The sequence below is a fragment of the Antedon mediterranea genome, chromosome 2 (genome assembly GCF_964355755.1).
Source record: "Antedon mediterranea chromosome 2, ecAntMedi1.1, whole genome shotgun sequence".
Taxonomy (NCBI): domain Eukaryota; kingdom Metazoa; phylum Echinodermata; class Crinoidea; order Comatulida; family Antedonidae; genus Antedon; species Antedon mediterranea.
In genome coordinates, this window is record NC_092671.1 from 34,607,761 (window position 1) to 34,629,571 (window position 21,811).

The 21,811-nt window shown below is 30.8% G+C and overlaps 1 protein-coding gene across 1 annotated transcript in view; it reads right to left on the reverse strand.

The window, feature by feature from the left end:
- Nucleotides 1-21,811, reverse strand: part of LOC140040867 (low-density lipoprotein receptor-related protein 2-like) — a 121,847-nt gene that overhangs the window by 33,990 nt on the left and 66,046 nt on the right. The window contains exons 49-53 of the mRNA XM_072087113.1: nt 6,991-7,122; nt 5,490-5,618; nt 4,551-4,667; nt 3,450-3,572; nt 658-786 (exon numbers count right to left, since the gene is read on the reverse strand). Of these exons, the coding sequence (XP_071943214.1) occupies nt 658-786; nt 3,450-3,572; nt 4,551-4,667; nt 5,490-5,618; nt 6,991-7,122 (630 nt within the window). The remainder of the gene's footprint in view (nt 1-657; nt 787-3,449; nt 3,573-4,550; nt 4,668-5,489; nt 5,619-6,990; nt 7,123-21,811) is intronic.

The window sequence follows — 21,811 nt, forward strand, 5'->3', positions numbered from 1 at the left end:
TATTTTCGTGTCTACCACATTTAAGTGAGCTGTAGATTTCACATTGCCTAATGTTATAATTTATACAGTATAATGCAGATAAGTGTATGTAAATAAAATTAAGTACAAAATAATTATAATATATTTCATCATTTTTCAACTATGAAGCCATGGATTTAAAGAAATCATGTTCTAAGACTCTTATTATTTATAACCAAATCTATTTGACAATCTACTTTTGGAATAAATTTAGACCATTTTCTATTATAAATGCAAACATCAAAGAACCATTTGTAACAAATTGTATTTTTTATTTTATTAATAATATGAATCAAATAGCAAGAAACTCACTAATTATAGGCCTACAGGATGAAAACTATAATTTATCATGCTTAAAGTAAGTCTCATTTGAGGCTTAGAAAGTGGAATAGTCATTAGTTACAACCCGGAAACTACAGTAGGTCAGGACCCTTGGTAGTTAACATGCTTGCCTTCCAATCAATGGGATTGGAAGGCAAGCATGTTAGCCCCCCAACTAATAGCTCCACTACTATTAACATTAGTCTTCAATTTGAGTGACTCTCTTGTACCTGTTTGCTTTAAGACTTCATATTTTGCTTTTATTTATAAACTTAATAATAAATGAATCATTATTAATGACATAATGATTTAACTTACTGCAGGTAATTGGGTCTTCATCTGATCCGTCTAAACAGTCATTGTCACCATCGCAATAATACGTCTCATGAATACACAAGTTGTTGTTAGGGCAACGGTCATAGTTTTCAGGGCAAGGAGTCGGTGAAGCTAAAACATAGAAATAAATTTGTAATTATGTCTCTATTTAAAAAAAATTTCTTTCATAAAAATAATAACCAGGGGAAAAAAGGTTAAAAAAAGGGGGTTTCGTATTGTATTGTCGTGTTTCACTGCACAGCATCTAAAGTGATATATCATTGAAATAGAGAGAGAAGACAAAAATGATAAAATTCAAAATCAAAAACTCAATACAAATGATAGTACTATAATTACAGTAAAAAATTATTTGTAAACTTATCTCATTTTTAAACATATTTCACTATTTATCATATTCTTCAAATAATTTAATTGATAATAATAATAATAATAATTTATTTTTTTTTTTCATTATGGTCTTGTTATTACTTTGTTTTTTAAGGGTTTGTGCTTAAATGCTTATTTTGAGTTCCCTTTTCCATAACTTGTGATCTACATAACCATATGTTTTATGGAATCAAAATTTATTTGATTGATTGATTGATTGACCCTTACAACATATATATTCTCTTTGATTCAAAAACTTGCAACCTCTGCTTCATAGGTCTACATACTGAACTAACGAGTACTTAGTACCTAGTAGGATCTGACACGCCCGAATCGTCTTGACTGTTAGAAATGTATAGTATATAAAACAACAGGTGAGAGAGAATAAGGGTCACTTTGTATCTCACTCAGTTTCGGAGTACTTGAATCATGATTGAAGTTAAAATTTGTATTGGGCTCTATTCATGCATAAGTGTCATTTTGTATACAGCAGCTTACAGTACATATTCAAGGCATAAAGAATTTATTGTAGCAATCTTTTATCTAAGAAACAATACTACAAACAGGATCTAGATTATTTGAAAAAAAAAGGATTTATAATTTAATTTTTCTGCTTTCGATTACCTATAATCATGACAGTGTAATTTAATTGCTCTAGCAATTTACAATGCTATAAAAATTATATAAAAACTACAAACAGCAAATTATGTAAGAGGGAAAAAAAGAATGGTGACAAAACTAATAGTGGGTAGAAGATCAATACCACAAGAAAGCTTTTGGTCACTTACAAGACAGGGGGCGTACCGTGGGGGTCGATGCTATGATGGGTAGTGCAGGGAGCGATATTTCTTTTCGTACATAAGTTGGGTGACCCCTCATGAAACGTCACAAAATAAACATGTGACGTTAGAATTGAACTACAATTCGCTAATGCAAATGCTTTCCATCGACTTTGCATGTCGATGACTAACTTCTTTTTACTTTATAGTGAGAGAATAGATTATTTGGTTAAAGGTTTAGTTATATTTTAGAAAGTAATTTGGCTATCTTTCACAAGGAGACCCCCAACTTATGTACGAGAAAAAAAATGTGTGTAGGCACCATGCATCCTGGGAATATTACCCACAAGGTGGGCATTCTGTATGCATTGGCTTTTATTTACATGTATACAGTAGTACAATGTATGTTTCTGTTATCTAAAATTATCTATATGTAAAGGCCTTTAAACTGTTTTAATGAAGTGTCCTTGTACTAGGGTTTTACACCATAAAACACAATACAAACATCATTGAACAGCGTATTAGTGTATTTATCTCTTTGTATTGATCAAGGATTTAATTAAGAATATGCTTTTAAGTTTAATGGTTATTATTGAATTCTATGATGTCCATGCCAACGTCTGTCAATGTGGAATAGTATGCCATTGTTATAGAAATTTCTAGAAATAATGTAAAAATCTATGTATAGACAAATTTAATTTTAATTGAATACACCATGGATAATCCATATTATATAGAAATTAGTCATGATCACTGCCAAAAAAGTTTGATATTTCCCTGCCTTCATCAGATTTGTTCCAGCCAGTGGTGTAACAGCTATGAGCAGTCACTCGCTAAACCCAGTGGGCACCATGAGGCTGAAGTAAGGGATTCAGCATGAGCAGCCAAATGCAATTATCCCACTTAGGAGTGCTAAACCAGGAGCCTTTCCCCCTGCCTTAGGCCACTGTTTACAGCTTGTTTTTTACTGTATACTGCACATAATAAGAAAAAATACAGGGAAGATGTCTATAAGCGTAACTAATTCTGTAATATGCTTGACGTGCAAACTAAATAACAGCAGATTTTCAAATTGCATACAATATGCAGCTACAATAATGTAATACAGTATTAATATAATATAATACATATTTACAAATATGTGTTTACTTTTTATTTTAGCTTTAAAGTATTCTGTATTCAAAATTGTTATAATGATAATAATCTTGTCTTTTCAATATAAATTTAATCAAAACTATAAAATATATACTGTATTTATACTCTGTACAAAATATTAATATCAATTGTACTTTGTTTTGTTTGTGCATATGGAGGGATCTACCATTCAATAAACCTTTTTTCAAAGGTGCCAAATGAGGAAAACCTGGGCAGGATTGTGTTCAGACAAATTTGATAGAGTCACAGGGCTGTGAACAATGAACATATTGTTAAACCTCCAAGTTGGTATTTTGGTATGCAACTCTATTATTGGGCTTTGTTTGGGATAATGCATTGTACCAGTCAGCCTAGTATATTATTATATAACACCTAAATATATTCCTGTCATTTGATTGGATGATTGTGGGTCACATGGCATGCAATATTAATTAATGTTTTTAAAATATAAATTGTACCAAAAATAAAACTTACGACAATCTATTTCATCAGTGGCATTGGCATCTCGGCAACTATTAGCGCCGTCACAGACAACAGCCAAGCTTAGACACCTGCCATTTCCACATGTAAACTCGTCAAATTCGCAGGTTGGGAAGGCTAGGAATGAAAGAAATCATACTCTGATTTAGTAATTTATAATAATTTGAATGCACAAATATGAAAAGAAAAACAAGATTAAAAGGTAATATATTTTTCACATTAATATATGAGCAAATAAATTTTCCTCATGTCTTCATAGTGGAATTGAATTAACACAAACATAATAAATGTATTAAATATTATATTATTCCATATTCATAAAGTTCTTTTAGAAGTTTTATTTGTTTCCATTTTTATCTATTAACTGCTTACATTTTAATGTTACTGAAAAGTACAAAATATCTTATTTGATTTACAGACTTTCACAGCTGGTTTTTACCTATACAATTATCAAAATTACAATACATTGACATTTACAGGGGTGTGTCCGCTATGAGTCACAATTGATAAAATATGACAAAAACACTGGTTGAATTGATACCTGGATGTTCTGTATGATAAATTTCTTTCCTAAAAAATACTGGTTGAATCTAACAATGATGTACATTTTAATTTGACAGGCAGAGAGAAACTCTATATTGTCATTGAGGTACTGAAAATGAATTAATCAGGTATACAAAACCACACAAGATAATATAATGAAAAAATATTGGCTGGAGTTGCCTACTGTGTGGTTCATGTTAGGGTGATAGCATACCCTAAACACAGTGGCGTAACAACTATGAGCACTTTCTGGCTAAACTCAGGGGCCCTGGAGTTTAGGGGGCTCCAGAGCATGGGCAGCTCCAATCCAACTTCCAAACGTTATAGGGCCTCTCATGAGTGCTCCCAGCTGCGTTACACCGCTGACTAATCAATGTTGGCCTAACCACCAAAACATAATGGTACAGTATATGCTGTTTGTGCCTTCAAACCAGAAGTATAAAGTTCAAATCATTTCTTGTTTGTGCCTGTTTCCACTACAATATGGCACAATAATGACTTATAATTTTATTATTATTATTATTATTGCATAGTTAATTATAAGAAACTTACGACAATCTACTTCATCACTGTTATCTCGACAGTCGTTGTCATAATCGCAACGCCATGCATACGGAATGCATCTAGAATTATCACACATGAATTCGGAATCATCACATTCATGGAAAGCTGGAAATAAAACAATATGAAATCATTATTTAACAAATCTACCGTATTCAAAATGTAAATCTGTGAGAATTCATTATCTGTGGACATGCATTATAACAACAAGTTCTGACAAAAGAGTATTCTTTTTCTGTATCAAATAGTATACAATTTAAATAAAGTAAATGTTTATAGGTTGATTGGAACAGTTAATCTTTTTTTGTTTTTCATACGCATCCAACAGCGACTAACTTGCCAATTACAGGAAGGATAAACTATTTAATAATTTATCATGCTGGGAGTGGAGTTGAACAACTCTGGCATTAGGAATTGGAAGGCAAGCATGTTAACCACCACAGCTCCACTACAATCTTTCAACTCATGAAAATATTTTCTCTATTCAATGAACACAAAACATTCATCATTCATTTTGTACTGTCATAATTTATACTTTATTTAAATTAAACCATTTGGAAATGGACATCAATGGCTAGGTACAGTATACAACTAGGTTGAGCTAAGTTTTTTTGTGTGGAGCACAACATTTATATTGTAGACGGCATGTCAGAGGTTAGTTTTGTATTATTTATCGACCTATCATGCTGCACAATGAGTGGGGCCATTGAATAGAACAATTCAAGATCATTTCTACATTTCGACAAATAACACATGATATGAAATCAGCCAATGAAATGACAAGGATGGATGTGCAATAACACTAATGTAACTGTTCAAACACAGTACAATACAGTAGTACCAGGATCGTATTTAAACTGATTGTTGATCCATAGTAACTTAATACGATTAAGTATAGTAGGTATGATTTGTACTGTATGTAAAACTTACCGCATAGATACTCGGCTTCATCTGAATTATCAACACAATCATTGTCAAGATCACACACCCACAGATCAGGAATGCAGTGGCCATTATCGCAGTAAAAATTGAACAAGCCAGTACATAAGTTACTTTCATCTAGAGTTTTAAAACAAGAGCATTACATTTTTATAGTGACGGAAATAGTTACTATACTACTTGGTTTTTGTGTAAAGATCTGTCTACACTATCAAACTAGTTTGACAATAACAGTGTGTCGAAATATGGTAGTGATATGACATCATCATGTCCATGGGCACATCACATTTTGTTGTAACATAAAGTTTGACAGACAGAGCTTTGATGCTAAGGTTCACTTTAGAATAATGAGAATAAATTTTTTGACTAAAACAGGGATTAAAATAAATAAAATAATAACTAAATTTAAGACTAATATTTTTAGTGTAATCTACAAAATCAGTGATGTTGCATTACAGTGCAGAAAGTATTTCAACATAACAAGTTGTTTGGCCTTCTTCCAACCAATTCAATAAGTCGGAAAATATTAAAGAAATCATTTGCTTACTTAGACTAGGTCTTGATATTATAATAGGGTACCTGGGCTAATATTTGAAATTTAATACTAGTTATGTAATATTACAGTTTAAAGTGGGTCACTTATACGTGAGTTTAAATTTACAGTATGAAATGGTTATTTGATGTTATATAATGTGCAGTAACACGTCTCCGCCAGGGCTTCCATGATTCAATAATTGGATGGCAATTCAAGTTTCAGCTTTAACACGGAACACAGTATAGAACTTTACGCACATCCAATCAAATTAATACATATTGTATTCATTTTTTTAATATTGAATTTATTTTTTTTTATCTACTACTAATAGTAAAGGCAACATGCACAAACTTCTGCTTTCCAACATTCCTCTTTAAAGGTAATGTTTAAATTAATTATTAATTCCTAATAGTTGTATATACTGTAAAAAAAGGAACAATAAATAAATATTATATAATAATTTATTATGATTACTTCAAAGATGGTCCCTATTTGCAATTAATATTCACAAAAAGATGATCCCTACTCATCTCAAACAACATCATGTTCCCATATGGGACATACAGTGGAAACTTTTTCATTGTGCATTCTGTTCAAGTGTTGGTTTGTCGAGGGTGGTTACTCTGTTGTTTTAATACATGCTATATAGACTTGAACAATACCATAATTACTCTATTGTTACAGTATTGGAAGAGCGTCATCGTCGTAGTCAAGTAGAGGAATTCAAGTTGAAAGTTTAGTTGGGAATAGCAGTATTCCCTGAGTAGGGGTGTTCCCTGAGTAGGGGTGTTTCCTGAGTAGGGGTGTTCCATGAGTAGGGGTGTTCCCTGAGTAGGGGTGTTCCCTGAGTAGGGGTGTTCCCTGAGTAGGGGTGTTCCCATAGGAGAATTTCTACTGTATATCTATTTCAGTATTATCACTAAATTTAAATAAAATAAAACACTAAAAATAACTCACCAACGCATGTTTTGTCGTTGTTAACCAACTTTTGACCATCAGGGCATGAACATACTGCAGATGAATTATCAATGCCAGGAGAACAGATATCACTGCATCCTCCATTGAATGAATCACAAGGGCTTGAAGAACCTAGACAAATAGAGAGATATTTTGTAATTAATAATTTATATTAATTGTACTACACTGATCTAAAGTCAGAAACAGTGATGTTATACTAAAATCTCTGTCCACTCAAAATGTTCATCAATCAGTGTTCTTCCGAAGCAGGGATTCGCTGGAAATAAGAAAGTTTTCAGATGAGATTTGAAAGCGGTATTTAAAAAAAAAACTAAATTAATTTAAGACTTATAATAAGAATAATAAGTCAATAATTCTTCTTCTTCTGCAGTTAATTAATTTTTTTTTTACTGTAATAATGTATGATTTTAGTTTGTTGCAGTAGTTGAAAGCTTATGAATATTTTATGTGATAACAGTGTCGTCCTTCTATAGGTCAGTTATAGAGAGTGTAATAACGTATTCTTTAACGGTATGGTTCGGTAGCGCTACCGAAAATGAAAAGCGTGACCTAAATAGAATAGTCAAGACCGCATCGCGTATAATTGGATCTGCACAACTGCCTTTGGAGAACATATTTTCGGATCGTCTTCTGAAAAAGGCAGTGGCTATCAAAGATGATCAATTTCATCCGGCCTCTAGTATGTTCCAGTTGATGCGCAGCGGTCGGCGATTTCGTTCTATTAAGGCCAATAAGGCACGATTTACAAATAGTTTCTTTCCAGGATCTATTAGAGCCTTAAATATGATGTAGACACTTTTTTTTTGTAATGTTTTTGTTTTTGAGTTCGTGTTGTGTCCGTTGGATATTGTGCTCCGCCAACAGAGCAAACAGAATTTCTATGTTTTTCCTAAAACAAATGATAATAAATGATACTTGACTTGACTTGACTTATTTCTTTGCTAACATTTAAAATTACCTATACTGTATAATGGGGGAAAAAAGATAAATATTTATCTTTCACTGTATCATTAAAAATGGTTGTTATATTGACCAATTATGCCTCTCTGACAAAGACCTATACAATAGCTGTACCATTATTGATTTTCTACCTAATGAACGACTGTACTGTGCAACCCACAGTACAGCTTTCATATTATATATTCATTTATATCACAGAGTTCAGTCAATATTTTAAAATATGTATCTTTATTAATGGTTTCCTCAAGCTGAAGAATAGAATACAACTGTGTAACCTCAGTATGCATTGGCAATACAGCAGGTTGTAAGATAGCTTATTCTTATTCTGTACTGTATATCAATTGATGAATCAATTTGAATTACATACTTTAGTACTGTAAAAGGGGTCAACAGGTTGTGTAATAATTCAAATATCTACATGCAATAGTCACTAATGTTAATGTGTTTTGTGTATCAATTTTGTAGTTGTGTAATGAGACTTATGGGAACACAGTCTCAATATGAGTTCACGAAAAAGAAATAAATAAAATACTATGTAAAGAAATAATTTTATAAGTGCAATATCATAAAAAGAAATCTGAAAAAATGTTATATACCTGTGAAGAAAAATTGTGATTCTACTTAAATTACATCATGTTTTTTTAATATTATGCACACAGCACTTTGTTTTCAATCGGAAAAGAAAATGAATCCATTAGGCAGCATAAACAATGGCAATCAATACATTGTGTGGTTGTTTAATTTACTGTACAGTGTACATATCAGGTAACATGAACTTGTCCATCTTTGAATAGTCTGTTTAGGTACACTGGCATTATGTCATGGAGGGATATGGTTTAAAACTGAATTTTAGGGCAAATGAAATTCTTTGCTACCATTCTATGGCCATGGAATTACTTGGGGAGTGTACTAGTGGTATATGATGAGCTCAGTAACAGTCAATCTTGCGTTTTACTACAAACACAGTAAACTATTTATTTAAAACATTCTCATGTTTTGGTACATTGATTAAATATTGATAAACTATTAAAATAACGATTAATTAAAACGATTCCAATTATGCAATTTTGTAAGACTATTTTTTTTTTTTTTTTTTTTATCAACAAATACTGTAGCAAATATTAATTAGAAAGTCGTTTGATGAGATTTTTTATTACATTTTTTTATTTGTCCTTAATTATCATATTTTAATATAAAAGTAAAATTGTTAACAAATGGGGAAAACGATTGAATATGAAAGGGATTAACAGAGAGAAAAGGGGTGAGGCCAGAGGGTGTTTGATATTTAATCTGTTGTTACAACCTATTTTTATCTTTACAAACAGATGACAAACAATGCAACTAACAGTAAAACCTCAATATTAAATTAGTCATACTCAATTCATCCACTTCTATTAATTACAATTGTCTATTTTTACTATTATAATGCCATTCTGATTCAAGCGTAACCCAAACATTTAGTCAATTGTGCAAGGGAAAGGCTATCACAAGGACAAAAATGTATAGTAATGCTTTTGTTTAATATCCATATTTATGATTTTTTTTATATATCAATTCAATATCAGATTTCAATGACTTTCAAGTAATACCGACAGTACATTATTTCATAATTTTTATAAACAAAATAAAAATAATAACATCAAAATTCACCTAAAAATTCATCTACAGAAATCCATAATCTAATGGAACATTTGGTAGAGTGTTACTGTAACTCAAGATTCTGATAACAATACCGTAAAGTTTATATTCTTTTAATATTAAAACTGTCTAAATATCAAAATTTCACTACAGTATATTTCTTAGTGATACTGTAGTCCGATCCCTTACTATGAGCATAGAGATATTATACTGTAAAAACTATAATCAATCTTTGAAATACTGTATTATATAATTTACTAAATGGCATTCCTTAACAGTTGATTTGTGACAACACATACATCTTTGTATAATATGGAACCTACTGTAGTAGTGTATTGAAAAACATTTCTGCTTGGCTGATGTCGTCAGCTGATACCATAGAGATATTATTATAGTGAATTATATCTATGCTGATACAGAGCAAAGCTACTGTATAAGAGATGCTGGTAATGTGTAAGTAGGCAGTACAGTGGGCTCAATTGCAGAAGCTATCATCAGTACAATAGATTGCAGATAAAAATAATGCTACTGATTGTAACAGGAGATTAAGTGGTTTCATTCAAGATGTTTTTGTGAAATCCATCCAAATACTGAATTTTTTTTTTCCATTAAAAATACTCTTGACACTGACAGTGAAATTAAGTCAGTCAAGTACTGTAAATTGTATGTCAATGTACTGTTGATAAAAGATTAACATTTTAAACAAACTGTTTTGTATGTGCATAAATTCAATAATAATAATGAATTGCATTTAAAAAAAACTACTATTGATCAATGGTAAAAAAAAACTAGCTGCAAAAGCAATGTTGGGAATATAGTAACTGTACAATACTGTATATTAAAGAGAGAGCGTTTGTAACTTGTATATTTGTTCTTCCTTTTCTTCTATTAAATGTCTCCATCATGATATATAAAATCACTAAATGAAAAATGCCCTCGTATCTTCTTAGTTTATTTAAATGATGGAAAGACAAATATTTCTAATAGTGTTGACAATTAAAATTAGAAATTGTAGCAGATGGACAATGAACCCCATGGATAGCAAAACATTTGAGGATCAACATGAAATAATGTGGGAGGATGAGATAACTAAATACTATACTAGGATTTAGAAAAGAGAACTGGTACAAGACCGCAGGACAACTAGTCACTGTAATGGTGTCACTGGTGCAAGACCGCAAGACAACTAGTCACTGTAGTGGTTTCAACATGAAGGATTTCGAGTTTTCAGTAACTCTGAAGCATATCTTGAGGGTTTCAAGAAAACAGCCTTTTTGATGACATAGCACCAGGTCAATCTAAAAATTCCACCATGGAGTTAGTGATTCCACCTACCATAAGAAGTTGTTAAATAACCTTTCCTTAGTACAGTTCCACACTCTAACCATTCACCTTTAACTTCTCTGCACTGACCCTAACCTTTCTACATACACATACAATATTGTACTTAAGTTGACAACCTCTTCTTGTTCTTGCAATTTATTATTATACCCACTAGACTTTAATGGAAGACCAGAGTTTGTATCCAACTGAACAAGTTTCATTGTCTGACACACAGATTTGAAAAATAAAATGCCCATAAATAATCATATTGACAGAATTTATTGAATGGTTTCCCCTTAAATTTACACATTTAACACTATTATCTTCACCTTGGAAACAGGCCTACAGGGAGGCAAACAGGCCTACAGGGAGACAATCAAGCACATAGATAATAAGTTATAAACACAATAAATCATGGAACAAGCCAGATACAGGGTACTGTGTTTATGCTGAAAATAACTGAATTGTTACAAGTCACTGTATTGTTCAACATCATTAGGGTCATGTAATAGCTTGCAGACCTACTGTAATTTACTATCTGGGGGAGATGGTCATTTTACTTTGATTTAATTATTTGATGCTTTAGTAATTCTCATGAATAAACATTAGTGAGAACAGGAAGCTTACAGTAGCAGGAGGCAGGGAAACCCCCTGAAATGAATACAAATACTGACAGCAGTACATCCTTAAGACAAACCTTCACTTTACAGAATATGGAAACAGTATTGCTTAAAATATCTAGTAATCCATAATGATGTCATAGCATTAAATGCTATTAAGTGGGCTAACTAGGAAATGGATAAAAAAAATGTGTCTTTTGTTCAAACATTTTATTGTATGTCACTAGTATTGTCAATGTAAATTACTATTTTGTTTCTAAATTCATATTGTTGATGTTCTCTACTCAACCATTTTGGAAATCAATGCTTACAGTTAGACAGAATAAATAAATAATATAGGCTGATGGTGGTGTTTCTACATATGTCTAATAACTGTACACTTTTTTTCTGTAATCGACCCTTGTCACAGCTTTGCCTTTACATGTGTACTGTACACACTCATTTTTAGTAACTGCCTTATAACTAAAATTTTATTGCAGTTTTTTAAAATGTATTATTCCATTTATGTACTGTATAGTTGAATCTATTTAATAAGTATACATATAAAGTTCTGCCAATGCTACTGTAACTTTTTCACTACCACATATTTTTTTTATTGTATTAAAGATGTATTGTCCCCCAAAAACATAAAAAATGAAGATTAATTAAATCAGACTTTGAATATGTTATTTTGTAGTTTTAATAAAGTGAATCATTTCCATAGAAAAAAAACGAAAAAAAAAAAAATGTTTTCACTTATTAAATGACAAACTAAATGGTTAAATTCAACCAAAAATCCATTGGCTGGCAGCCAATTTGACCATTTTTTGCTTTGAATTACATTTTTTCAGGTAAATACATTTTTTTTTCGATCCAATTTTTGGTCAAAGTGGATAACTATTATGTTATATTAAAATGAAATATTTAACAAAAAAATTTTTAAGAATTATTTTTTCAGGGGGACAATACATCTTTAACTGTTTTATGGTTGTTTAATCAATTCTTTAGGTAAAACAACCAAGTACAAGCTTTTAGCTTTTTGTGGATGGGCCTTTTCATCTTTTTTGTATTTTATTCTTTTTTTATATATATTTCTCTTTTGGATGAATAAAATTCAATTTACTGCAGTAGAATAGTGTTGACATGGTCCCTAAATATTTATCAAAATTGAGGAGCTGAATGTATAAATCTGCACGGGTATTTTGTTTCATGGAATGGAAGGCAGTGTCATTTTGGAACATCGTATCAAGAATTGTACTGCACCATATTCCGTTCCATGAAACGGTGTGAATGTCACTAAAGGATACGCAGTAACAATTCAGGTCAGAGTGCAATGTTGCTTACAATGTAGACGCCACTGCAACCGATTGAGCTCCGCTATTGTTACAAGTTGTTTACTGTGAACTGAAGGTATTCAAACCTAAGAGTCCATAACAAAATATCCATATAAGTACAGTGCCTACTGTATACAATCTCAAGGATGTTGTTTGTACCATAAAACAAGTCAAGTCTATTCATCCCACACCTACAGTAGGCTCTAATTATATTTCTATTCCTAATCTTGGCTACTGTACGAAATGTAAAAAGGTCATTACATTGTATAGAAAAGAATGATAAAGCAAAAATATACGTATTTCAATGGATACACCAATAACCAATCAAGGATGCCTATTCTATATCATGTGTTAAGTTTTCAGTAAATGAAAACAAATGATTTGTGCTTCTTTATTGAATTTAGTACATTTCGTGCTTAATCAAACTACTGTAACTGTAACTGTAAACTTGTAAGTTTTGGTGATCACTTTGAAATCGTTGCATTGTATTGATTGGAATTAGTGACCACAATAACAATTAAAACCATGCAAAAAAAATCTCTTCTTTTTTTTTTTTTTTGGTTTTTTGACAATGCAACAATAACTTTGACAATGCAACAATAACACTGACAATTCTTTTAATTCTTTTTATAACAGTTAGTCTATTTTTGGTATAATTTAAAAGTATTCAACTAATAACTGAATTATGTACTGTATGCCTATGCTATAAAAAATGACAAATTTATCTGCTTCCAATCCCCTTTGGTATACAGTATAATCCAAGGGCCTACATTCTTTCCACCACCAGGATATAAAACATGTTTAAGCATGGATGAAGAAGTAGTTAAAAGTAAAAAATTTCTGGATATTTTACTTGGTGCATTGAAACCGGTCTAAATACAGTACTGTATGTACTGTAGCGTGATGTATTTCTTTTACTGTGTATTTTTTTAAGTTTTACCATCCTCAATGGTTTTACTAAATAAAAATTGTCCATATCCATTGAACTACTGTACATTCACTGGTCCAACAATTACTGTATTGGTTCCCATGCAACTACTGTACATACAGTACAGTAGGCATAACATGAGAGAGTTGAGAATCACAAACAACAGTTCAAGTGACCCATCGTGATCGGTCAAAATTACTTGCAGCGCGCTTACGTCCTGCCGTTGTCTGGAAAGCAAGCTTGAACTTTTTTAGTTCTGTTTTACGTAACGCATGACAATTACGGTAGTCTTTATACAGTATGTCATAAACAAACAGAAACACAAAACACACAGATAGGATAATAAATACAGTATAAATTCAACAGCAAATAAAATGGAATATTGACAATTTTTGGAGACCAGTGGTTTAATCTCATTGTAAACACTAATAAAATAAGAAAAATAAAAAGCAAAATAACCAGAAAGAAATGCCACAAGATTTCAGAAAACAATAAAGGTATTGATCGGGATAAGAAAAAAGAATATAAAAGAATAACCAGGATTTGTAGAAGGAACCACACTAACTTCAATAAAAATAATATACAGTACATTTATATGCAACAATTCCTAGAAATTATAAATGGTAAGGTATTTTTAATTATTCAATATTTAGTTGGGTTACAAAAAAAAGAATGTAAAGAATAACCAAAATTTAGACTGTTAAAACTACTTTAATAAAAACAACATTTAATATTCAAGTATGCAATAATTGCTCGAAATTATAAATGGTACTGGTACTTTTGATATTTATTCAATTTTTTTTTTTATTTTTTTTTTATAATGAATGAATATTAATCAAAGGCAGAAGACATAAACAGATTCTGCACATGTCATTCTATCAGTTTTATACAAACATTAAAAGTAAGTAATATAAAAAGTTCAACAATTGTGTCATCCAAAACAAGTAGGTACAGTAGTTGCTATGTGACAACTTTTAAAATACGCCTATTGTATCGTTGGGTACTTAAATCATAACAGATTCTCTTTTTTTTGTAATGTTGCTGTAAAATATTTGGTGAGTTGAAGAAAATGAATAATATAATCTTACAAATGAAAATTAAAAAATGATATTGCTTACTGTAATGTAACGATTGCCCAAAATGGGGAACAGGTCATAAATAACATTTTATACCTACTGCAACATGTTTGATTGTGAAAGGTGACTTACCACATAAAATATGTTGTCAATTATGCTATTTAACACCAACCATAAACGAATATGTGTTAAAATATCTATTTTAAGAAATAGACATTTTTGGGTTGTATCATAAAAACACAAATATTTTTTTTAAACATACTATTCACAGAGTTAAGATTTCTCAACAGACCCATGGATAAATTAACTGTCCATATAATACATTACTATTTCCAAAACTGAAAGTTAGTTGCTATGTGAGTTAATAACGTCACTTACATTTATTCCATGATATACAGTAGTGCACTTAATAGCAAGATGAAAGGCCCATAATAAATAACTTAAATCTGGTCTAGTGAAGTCAAGAGCTATAAAATATTTTCACACGAAAAAACCTTTTGAGCTAAGCCTTTCAACAACTTTCCCAAATTCCATAAACAAATTTCATTTTAAAAATAAAGTTTAGATAAGTCACCTAAATAAAATAAAAACTTGGGGCAATCTATCTGTAATTAATTCTACTTGGCCATAGTATCTCAGGTATTCACTGGTCTAGACAGGATTAGTATAATACTTTCAGACATTTTATAAAACAAAAATTCCGATAGAAGGAGTAATGTAATTTATGAGTATTTTCCAAAATTTGTGGTATACCACTGTGGTTCCTAAGAAAATTTAAATAAGGTTGAGAATGTATCTGTACAGTATATTAATTCTTCATGAAGAATTAATATATATGATCATTTTTGTCTACTACTACTACTACTACTTTAACATTTAAAAAATATAAATATTTTCAATCAACAATTGTAGAAAGCTTATATTGAAAGCAGTTTTGATACAATATACTCTTTCTTGTATTTATGTATTGTTTGATAAACATATTTTGTAATGTGTAACTAAATTATTACAATTACAAATAAGAAGAGAAAAATGTATTAATTATTTAATTATGAAAAATGAATTATTTAATTTTGTCCATTTAAAAATTTGTTTTGAAAACAGAATTCTGGTGTAAGTTTGTCCTTAAAGTTTTTCTATTATTTAATTTTAAATATTTAATATTAAAGATTAGGAAATATCATTTGGTATATATTATATTATTGACAGTACTGTATAAATACTCACTAATTGTTGATGGTGACACCGTAGAGGTCTTCACAGTATGAGTAGAGGTACTCACAGTATGAGTAGAGGTACTCACAGTAGAGAGAGTCACAGTAACATTTAACTTGCTTGCCTGCGTTACTGTAACAGGTATCCTAGTAGTAGTTTCATTATTCTGGCAGTTTCCCAAGGCAGCTAATGCCAGGCAACTGTAAACTAACGTCCACATCTTGTTCACCTATCCAGCAGGGATGATCACAATGTAATGACTAGATCACTAATAAAACTCCTCTGGAATAATATCTAGCTACCATACAATGATCTGAATGGAGCCAGCCAGTGACAAGGAACATATGACTGTCACTTTTTATCCCTTGTTAGTGTTGACCCGAGTGATTATGAATACTCTACTTGCTTTTGTTGTAGTCTCACAATCACTATTCATAGCTAACCAGCTATAACACAATAGCATCTACATATAACAATTAGCAGAGGATTGAATACACAATACATTATGCTATTCATTCCACACCTCAGGAGGAAATGCATAATTTTACTTTGTTTTATAGTTATATTTAAAAACATTATATCAAAATGATTGTAAACATTATACAGCAAACAAATTAATCATTATAAGAAATATATTTTGGTATAACTACATAAAAAATGGAAATAATATTAAGAGAATGGTTTCTTCCATTATTGTTATGATGAATCATCTACCTTAGAATTCTAATTGGTATTAATTTTTGCAACCGTTGGCAACAGACAACTCCATTTTCCTGTAGGGATGCCAAGTAATCTGTGCATGAGTACACTACTGTACATTCATAACATAATTCTCTATAGTCATACAGGTACACAAAAAACATATATTTGAGTATAAAAGCGTACCTTTATTATTAGGCTTAATTGTAGTCAATTTCATGCAACATTTTATTTACATTTTTCCTATTTCAAATTGCTGTTCTTTGTTTTCTATTTTTGTTTACATGTTTGTATTTGTGGAAATTAAATTAATAAATTATTTCTTTAAATAAAAGGGTAATAGTAGCAATGAGTACACCACTGTACATTCATAACAGTATTCTCTATGATCATACAGGTACACAAAAACCTTGAATATAAGCATACCCTTGATATTTGGTTTATGTAGTCAATTTCATGCAACATTTTACTGACACTGTTTCAAATTGTTGTTGCCACAATTTGGCAGATTTTTTTTGTTTTCTATTTGTTTACACGTTTGTATTTTTGTAAATTACATAAGTTATTTCTTTAAATAAATAAAATAATATTGTAATATAAATATTTTCTTTTCTCTAACTATGTTGACGGGCTATTAAATAGCGAAAGAGGCAAACTTAATTGTATATTGAATCATGTGTCTTAACACAGTCAAATGAAAATATTTTACAATTTATATCAAGAAAGTATATTTTACTAAAGCTACAAGAATTAAGCCTAATGTTTTTATTCAATTCTGAAATCTCATAAATAATGCTACAAAAATGGATGCATTAATTAATAATTGATTAAAACATAGAGATAGTATAGTAAACTATAATATCTTTATGAAGTACTTTAATGAAATTTTATCCGATGTAAAATAAATTATTAAATGCACTGCACCTATTTAAAAAAAAAAACTTCTGTCTTTATCTTTAGAATATAATACTAAATAAAGATTGTCATACTATTGATAACATATTTATTTTAGACACAATTGTTAACAAATATCTCTCAAAAAAACGAGGAACTGTGTACATGGCGTTTATAGATTTAAAACGCGCTTTCGATTCTATTAGACACGATTTCCTTATAAGTAAACTAAGAAAATCTGGTATAAAAGGTAAAATAATCAAAGTTATAAAAACAATGTATAGTAAACTAAAAGGGCATGTAAAGGTTGGCAACAAAATTGGAGAATCCTTTAAATGTGAAGTAGGAATACAACAAGGGTAACCTTTATCTTCATTATTATTTAATATTTTTATTAATGATATAACGGAGTTATTACATACTGCTGAAAATCGAAACAATATAAAAATTGATAACATAAATATTAATCACCTACTGTATGCAGATGATCTTGTTTTAATCAGTGATACAGTGTACTCATTACAAGATCTTTTAAATAAATTAGCATATTATTGTAATAGGTGGGGATTGGTAGTTAACATTGACAAAAGTAAAATAATAGTATTTAAACAAAATGGAAAACTTAAGAACTACGAAAAGTAGAATTATCTTGGTAAAGAAATTGAAATAGTAAAATCTCTTAAATATCTTGGAGTCACTTTCGATTGTTCAGGAAATTGGGAAAAGGCCAGAGAACAAAATAATACACAGGCTAATAAAGCACTTTTCTCGCTCAAAAATATAGTATATCAGAAATATGGAAATCTACAAGTGAATATTTGGAACTACTTATTTGATGTTAAAATAAACCCAATTATACTGTATGGTAGTGAAATATGGGGAAAACTAAACAACAACAAAATTGATGATATTCAAAATAATTTCTGTAGATATGTTTTAGGGGTCGGGAAATCAGCCACAAATGTTTAGAGGAGAATGTGGCGAGCGGTTAAGACAGTGGAACCGTAATTACGTAGCCATAACATCGGCAGGGTTCGAGGCTCACTCACTCCATGGTTCTGGTGGTAGAACGAGTCTTCTCGGATAAGGACTATAAACCGTAGGTCCAGTGTACACATCTAGCTCGTGTGCACTTTAAAGAACCTAGTACATCTTTCGAGACGAGTAGGGGGTTACCCCGGTGTATTAGTACATCACAGCCACTGATCACCAACTGGGCCCTTTGGGAGACCAGTCTTTGACTGAAGAGGTTACCCAGTATAAATATAAATTTCAATTCAATTCAATTCAATCGAAAGTTTACTCAATGTTATCCGTTATTGGGTAAGACTAGTAAATAAGAAATGTTATAAATCTCAACTTCATAAAGTGCAAAATAATAGTAATTGTTGGGTAAGCGATGTAAAACATATGTTATGCTATATTGGTCATGGAAACATATGGTTTTCACAAAATAATGTCCTTGATAAATTTTGTATAATTACCGTAATAAAATAAAAGAAAGGCTAACCGATATGGAACGCCAATCCTTTCATGAAAGCATAAATATTTCTTCAAAATTAAGATATTATAAAATGTTCAAAAACAATTTTGGAGTAGATGGATACTTACTACAGACCCTTGATACTAGTATAAGCGAGCTTTAAGTCAACTAAGACTGGGCACACTTCAACTAGAGGTAGAAAAGGGAAGGTGGAAAAGAATAGAGCGCAGCAATAGGTTATGTAAAATAAATGAAGTTGAAGATGAATATCATTTTGTTACGGTTTGCTCTCGTTACAAGGAAATCAGAAAAAAATGTATACCTTCTTTATTTTTTGAAAATCCAAGTACTTTTAAATTCTGCCGTTTAATGTCATAACAGGATCCAATAATTATTGATAATCTATCTAAATATATTTATCATGCTTATAAGTTAAGATATATGTTGTGCTTAGAGAACGAAATTAATTAATTCATTTATGTTGTGACCATAAATTGCTTTATTTTTCAATGTAATTATTATTTTGTTAATTACTAGGGGCCAGAGGCCTAAAGTAAATAAAGTCAGGCGATAAGCCTGAATGAATGAAATGTATTTAATTTGTGTGTGTTTAACAGGTATAAAAAACAATAGCAGTATTTAGTAGGCACTTTGTTTTTAAACTAGTGTACCTTTTCATATAATAGTCAAATAAGAACATCAAAGCTATCACCTATTGTTTTACACTAACAAGCACTTTGTGACAGAAATGTGCATTTCACACACTTTAAAGATGTTGTCATCCAAAATGAAGATTAATCAAATCAGACTTTGAATAGGTTATTTTGTAGTTTTAATAAAGTTAATCACTTCTGTGGAAAGAAAAATGGAAAAAAAAAATCACTTATAAAATAACATAATAAATGGTTAAATTGAACCAAAAATCTATTGGCTGGCTTAATATTATTATTTATTCAGGCAAAAGATACATTTTACAAAATAATACAAATTAAGCAAACATGACACAAGAAGAAAATACAGTTTTTTCAGGTAAATAAATTTATGTTTGATCCAATTGTTGGTAAAAGCAAAAAAAAACATTTAAAAACAATATTTTTTATTAGTAAAAAGGTTCATCTGGATCACTGTATAGTATATTAAGAGGAGGCCCCGACAATCCCATTTGGGAAAACCTGAACGATCTATAGATGGCCCTATACCATATACGAGATCTAATGGTAACAAGTCCAAGTCACAGAGACTCACTCATGATTAAGCTGCGTCGTTGACCAGCGAAAGATAGAGTAAAAAACGTAAGTTTACGAATTTTATTCGACTTTGGATCATCCAAAAGAAAATTTACTATTTAAAATATTTTTTATTTCAGGGAGACAATACATCTTTAATTGTTTGGTCTAAATTGTTATTATAATGTGATGATTATGTCTATTTTTAAAGTCAACACTACAGCTGGTAGTAAAGACAAGTGTCACTTTACTTTAATACTTCTTCTTTATATTCTTTATGTTTAGTGATCGTTAAATAAACATGAATTGAGTGTCAACATTTGGTAATGCACCCATCATTTTTTATCATTTTTAGCTCTGGATATAATTATTTTTGTTTATGTTTTTATTTTTTGCCAGCCAAGAATGTTTGGTTTTGAACAAACCTACCTTTAGTGTTATAATGAAAGTGAGTCACTCTTATCAATGATGTAATTCAGCATAAGATAATACATAGGGATTTTAATTATCAGTGAATCTATCTCAAATATTTGACCTCTCAAACTCTTTTCTCATTAAAATAATAAGGTGATGGATTATTGTTTATTTGGTGTTGAATTTTGATTGAGTCATGCATGATTGATATACAATAAATCTGGAGGCCATGGTTAAGGCAGGGAGTTTTTACAACTCCCTGACTCCCTGGTTAAGGTGGTATGGGGAGGGGATAACCTTATGTTTGAGGTCCAACTGGTCTGTGATTTTGGTGAGGCTGAATGGTGGAAGGTGAGGAACATAATTGATGCTATAGCCTATAATAAAAGGGGGGCACCATGGTTAAGGTGGTATGGGGAGGGGGATAACCTTGAGGTCTGCTTGCTCTGTGATTTTGGTGGGGCTGAATGGTGGAAGGTGATAGGGATAACTAATTGATGCTGTAGCCTATACTAAATGGGGGGGGGGGGCACACCATGGTAAAGGTGGTATGGAGGAAGAGGGGTTATGATAGTGGAAGATATGCACTGATAATATTATGTTCTGCCTGATTGGATTGGGCTAAAAGTGGAAAGGGGATAATTCATGGCTAAGTGAGGCTATAGCCTATAATAAATTGGGAGGCCATATTTAAAATAGTATGAGGGAATGGGGTATCATGGTAGAGGTTATATATTAATTATGATACTGTATAACCACATAATTGAACCTGGGCTGTGATTGGGTTAGGCAGAATGAAGAAAGGGGTTTGATGGGAAGGATATGATTGAAAAATTCATGAAAAGGTTATGGCCAGTAGAAACCTTTAGGTCCTATGATATTTTTTATTTGCAAAAATAATTCACCGTGGCTATAATTAGATTTATTTTACATTGAAACTTCCTATATTCAATTGTTTTATATTATTTTTTATGTTTAATTTGGTGTAATACTTGCAACACATAATGTTTA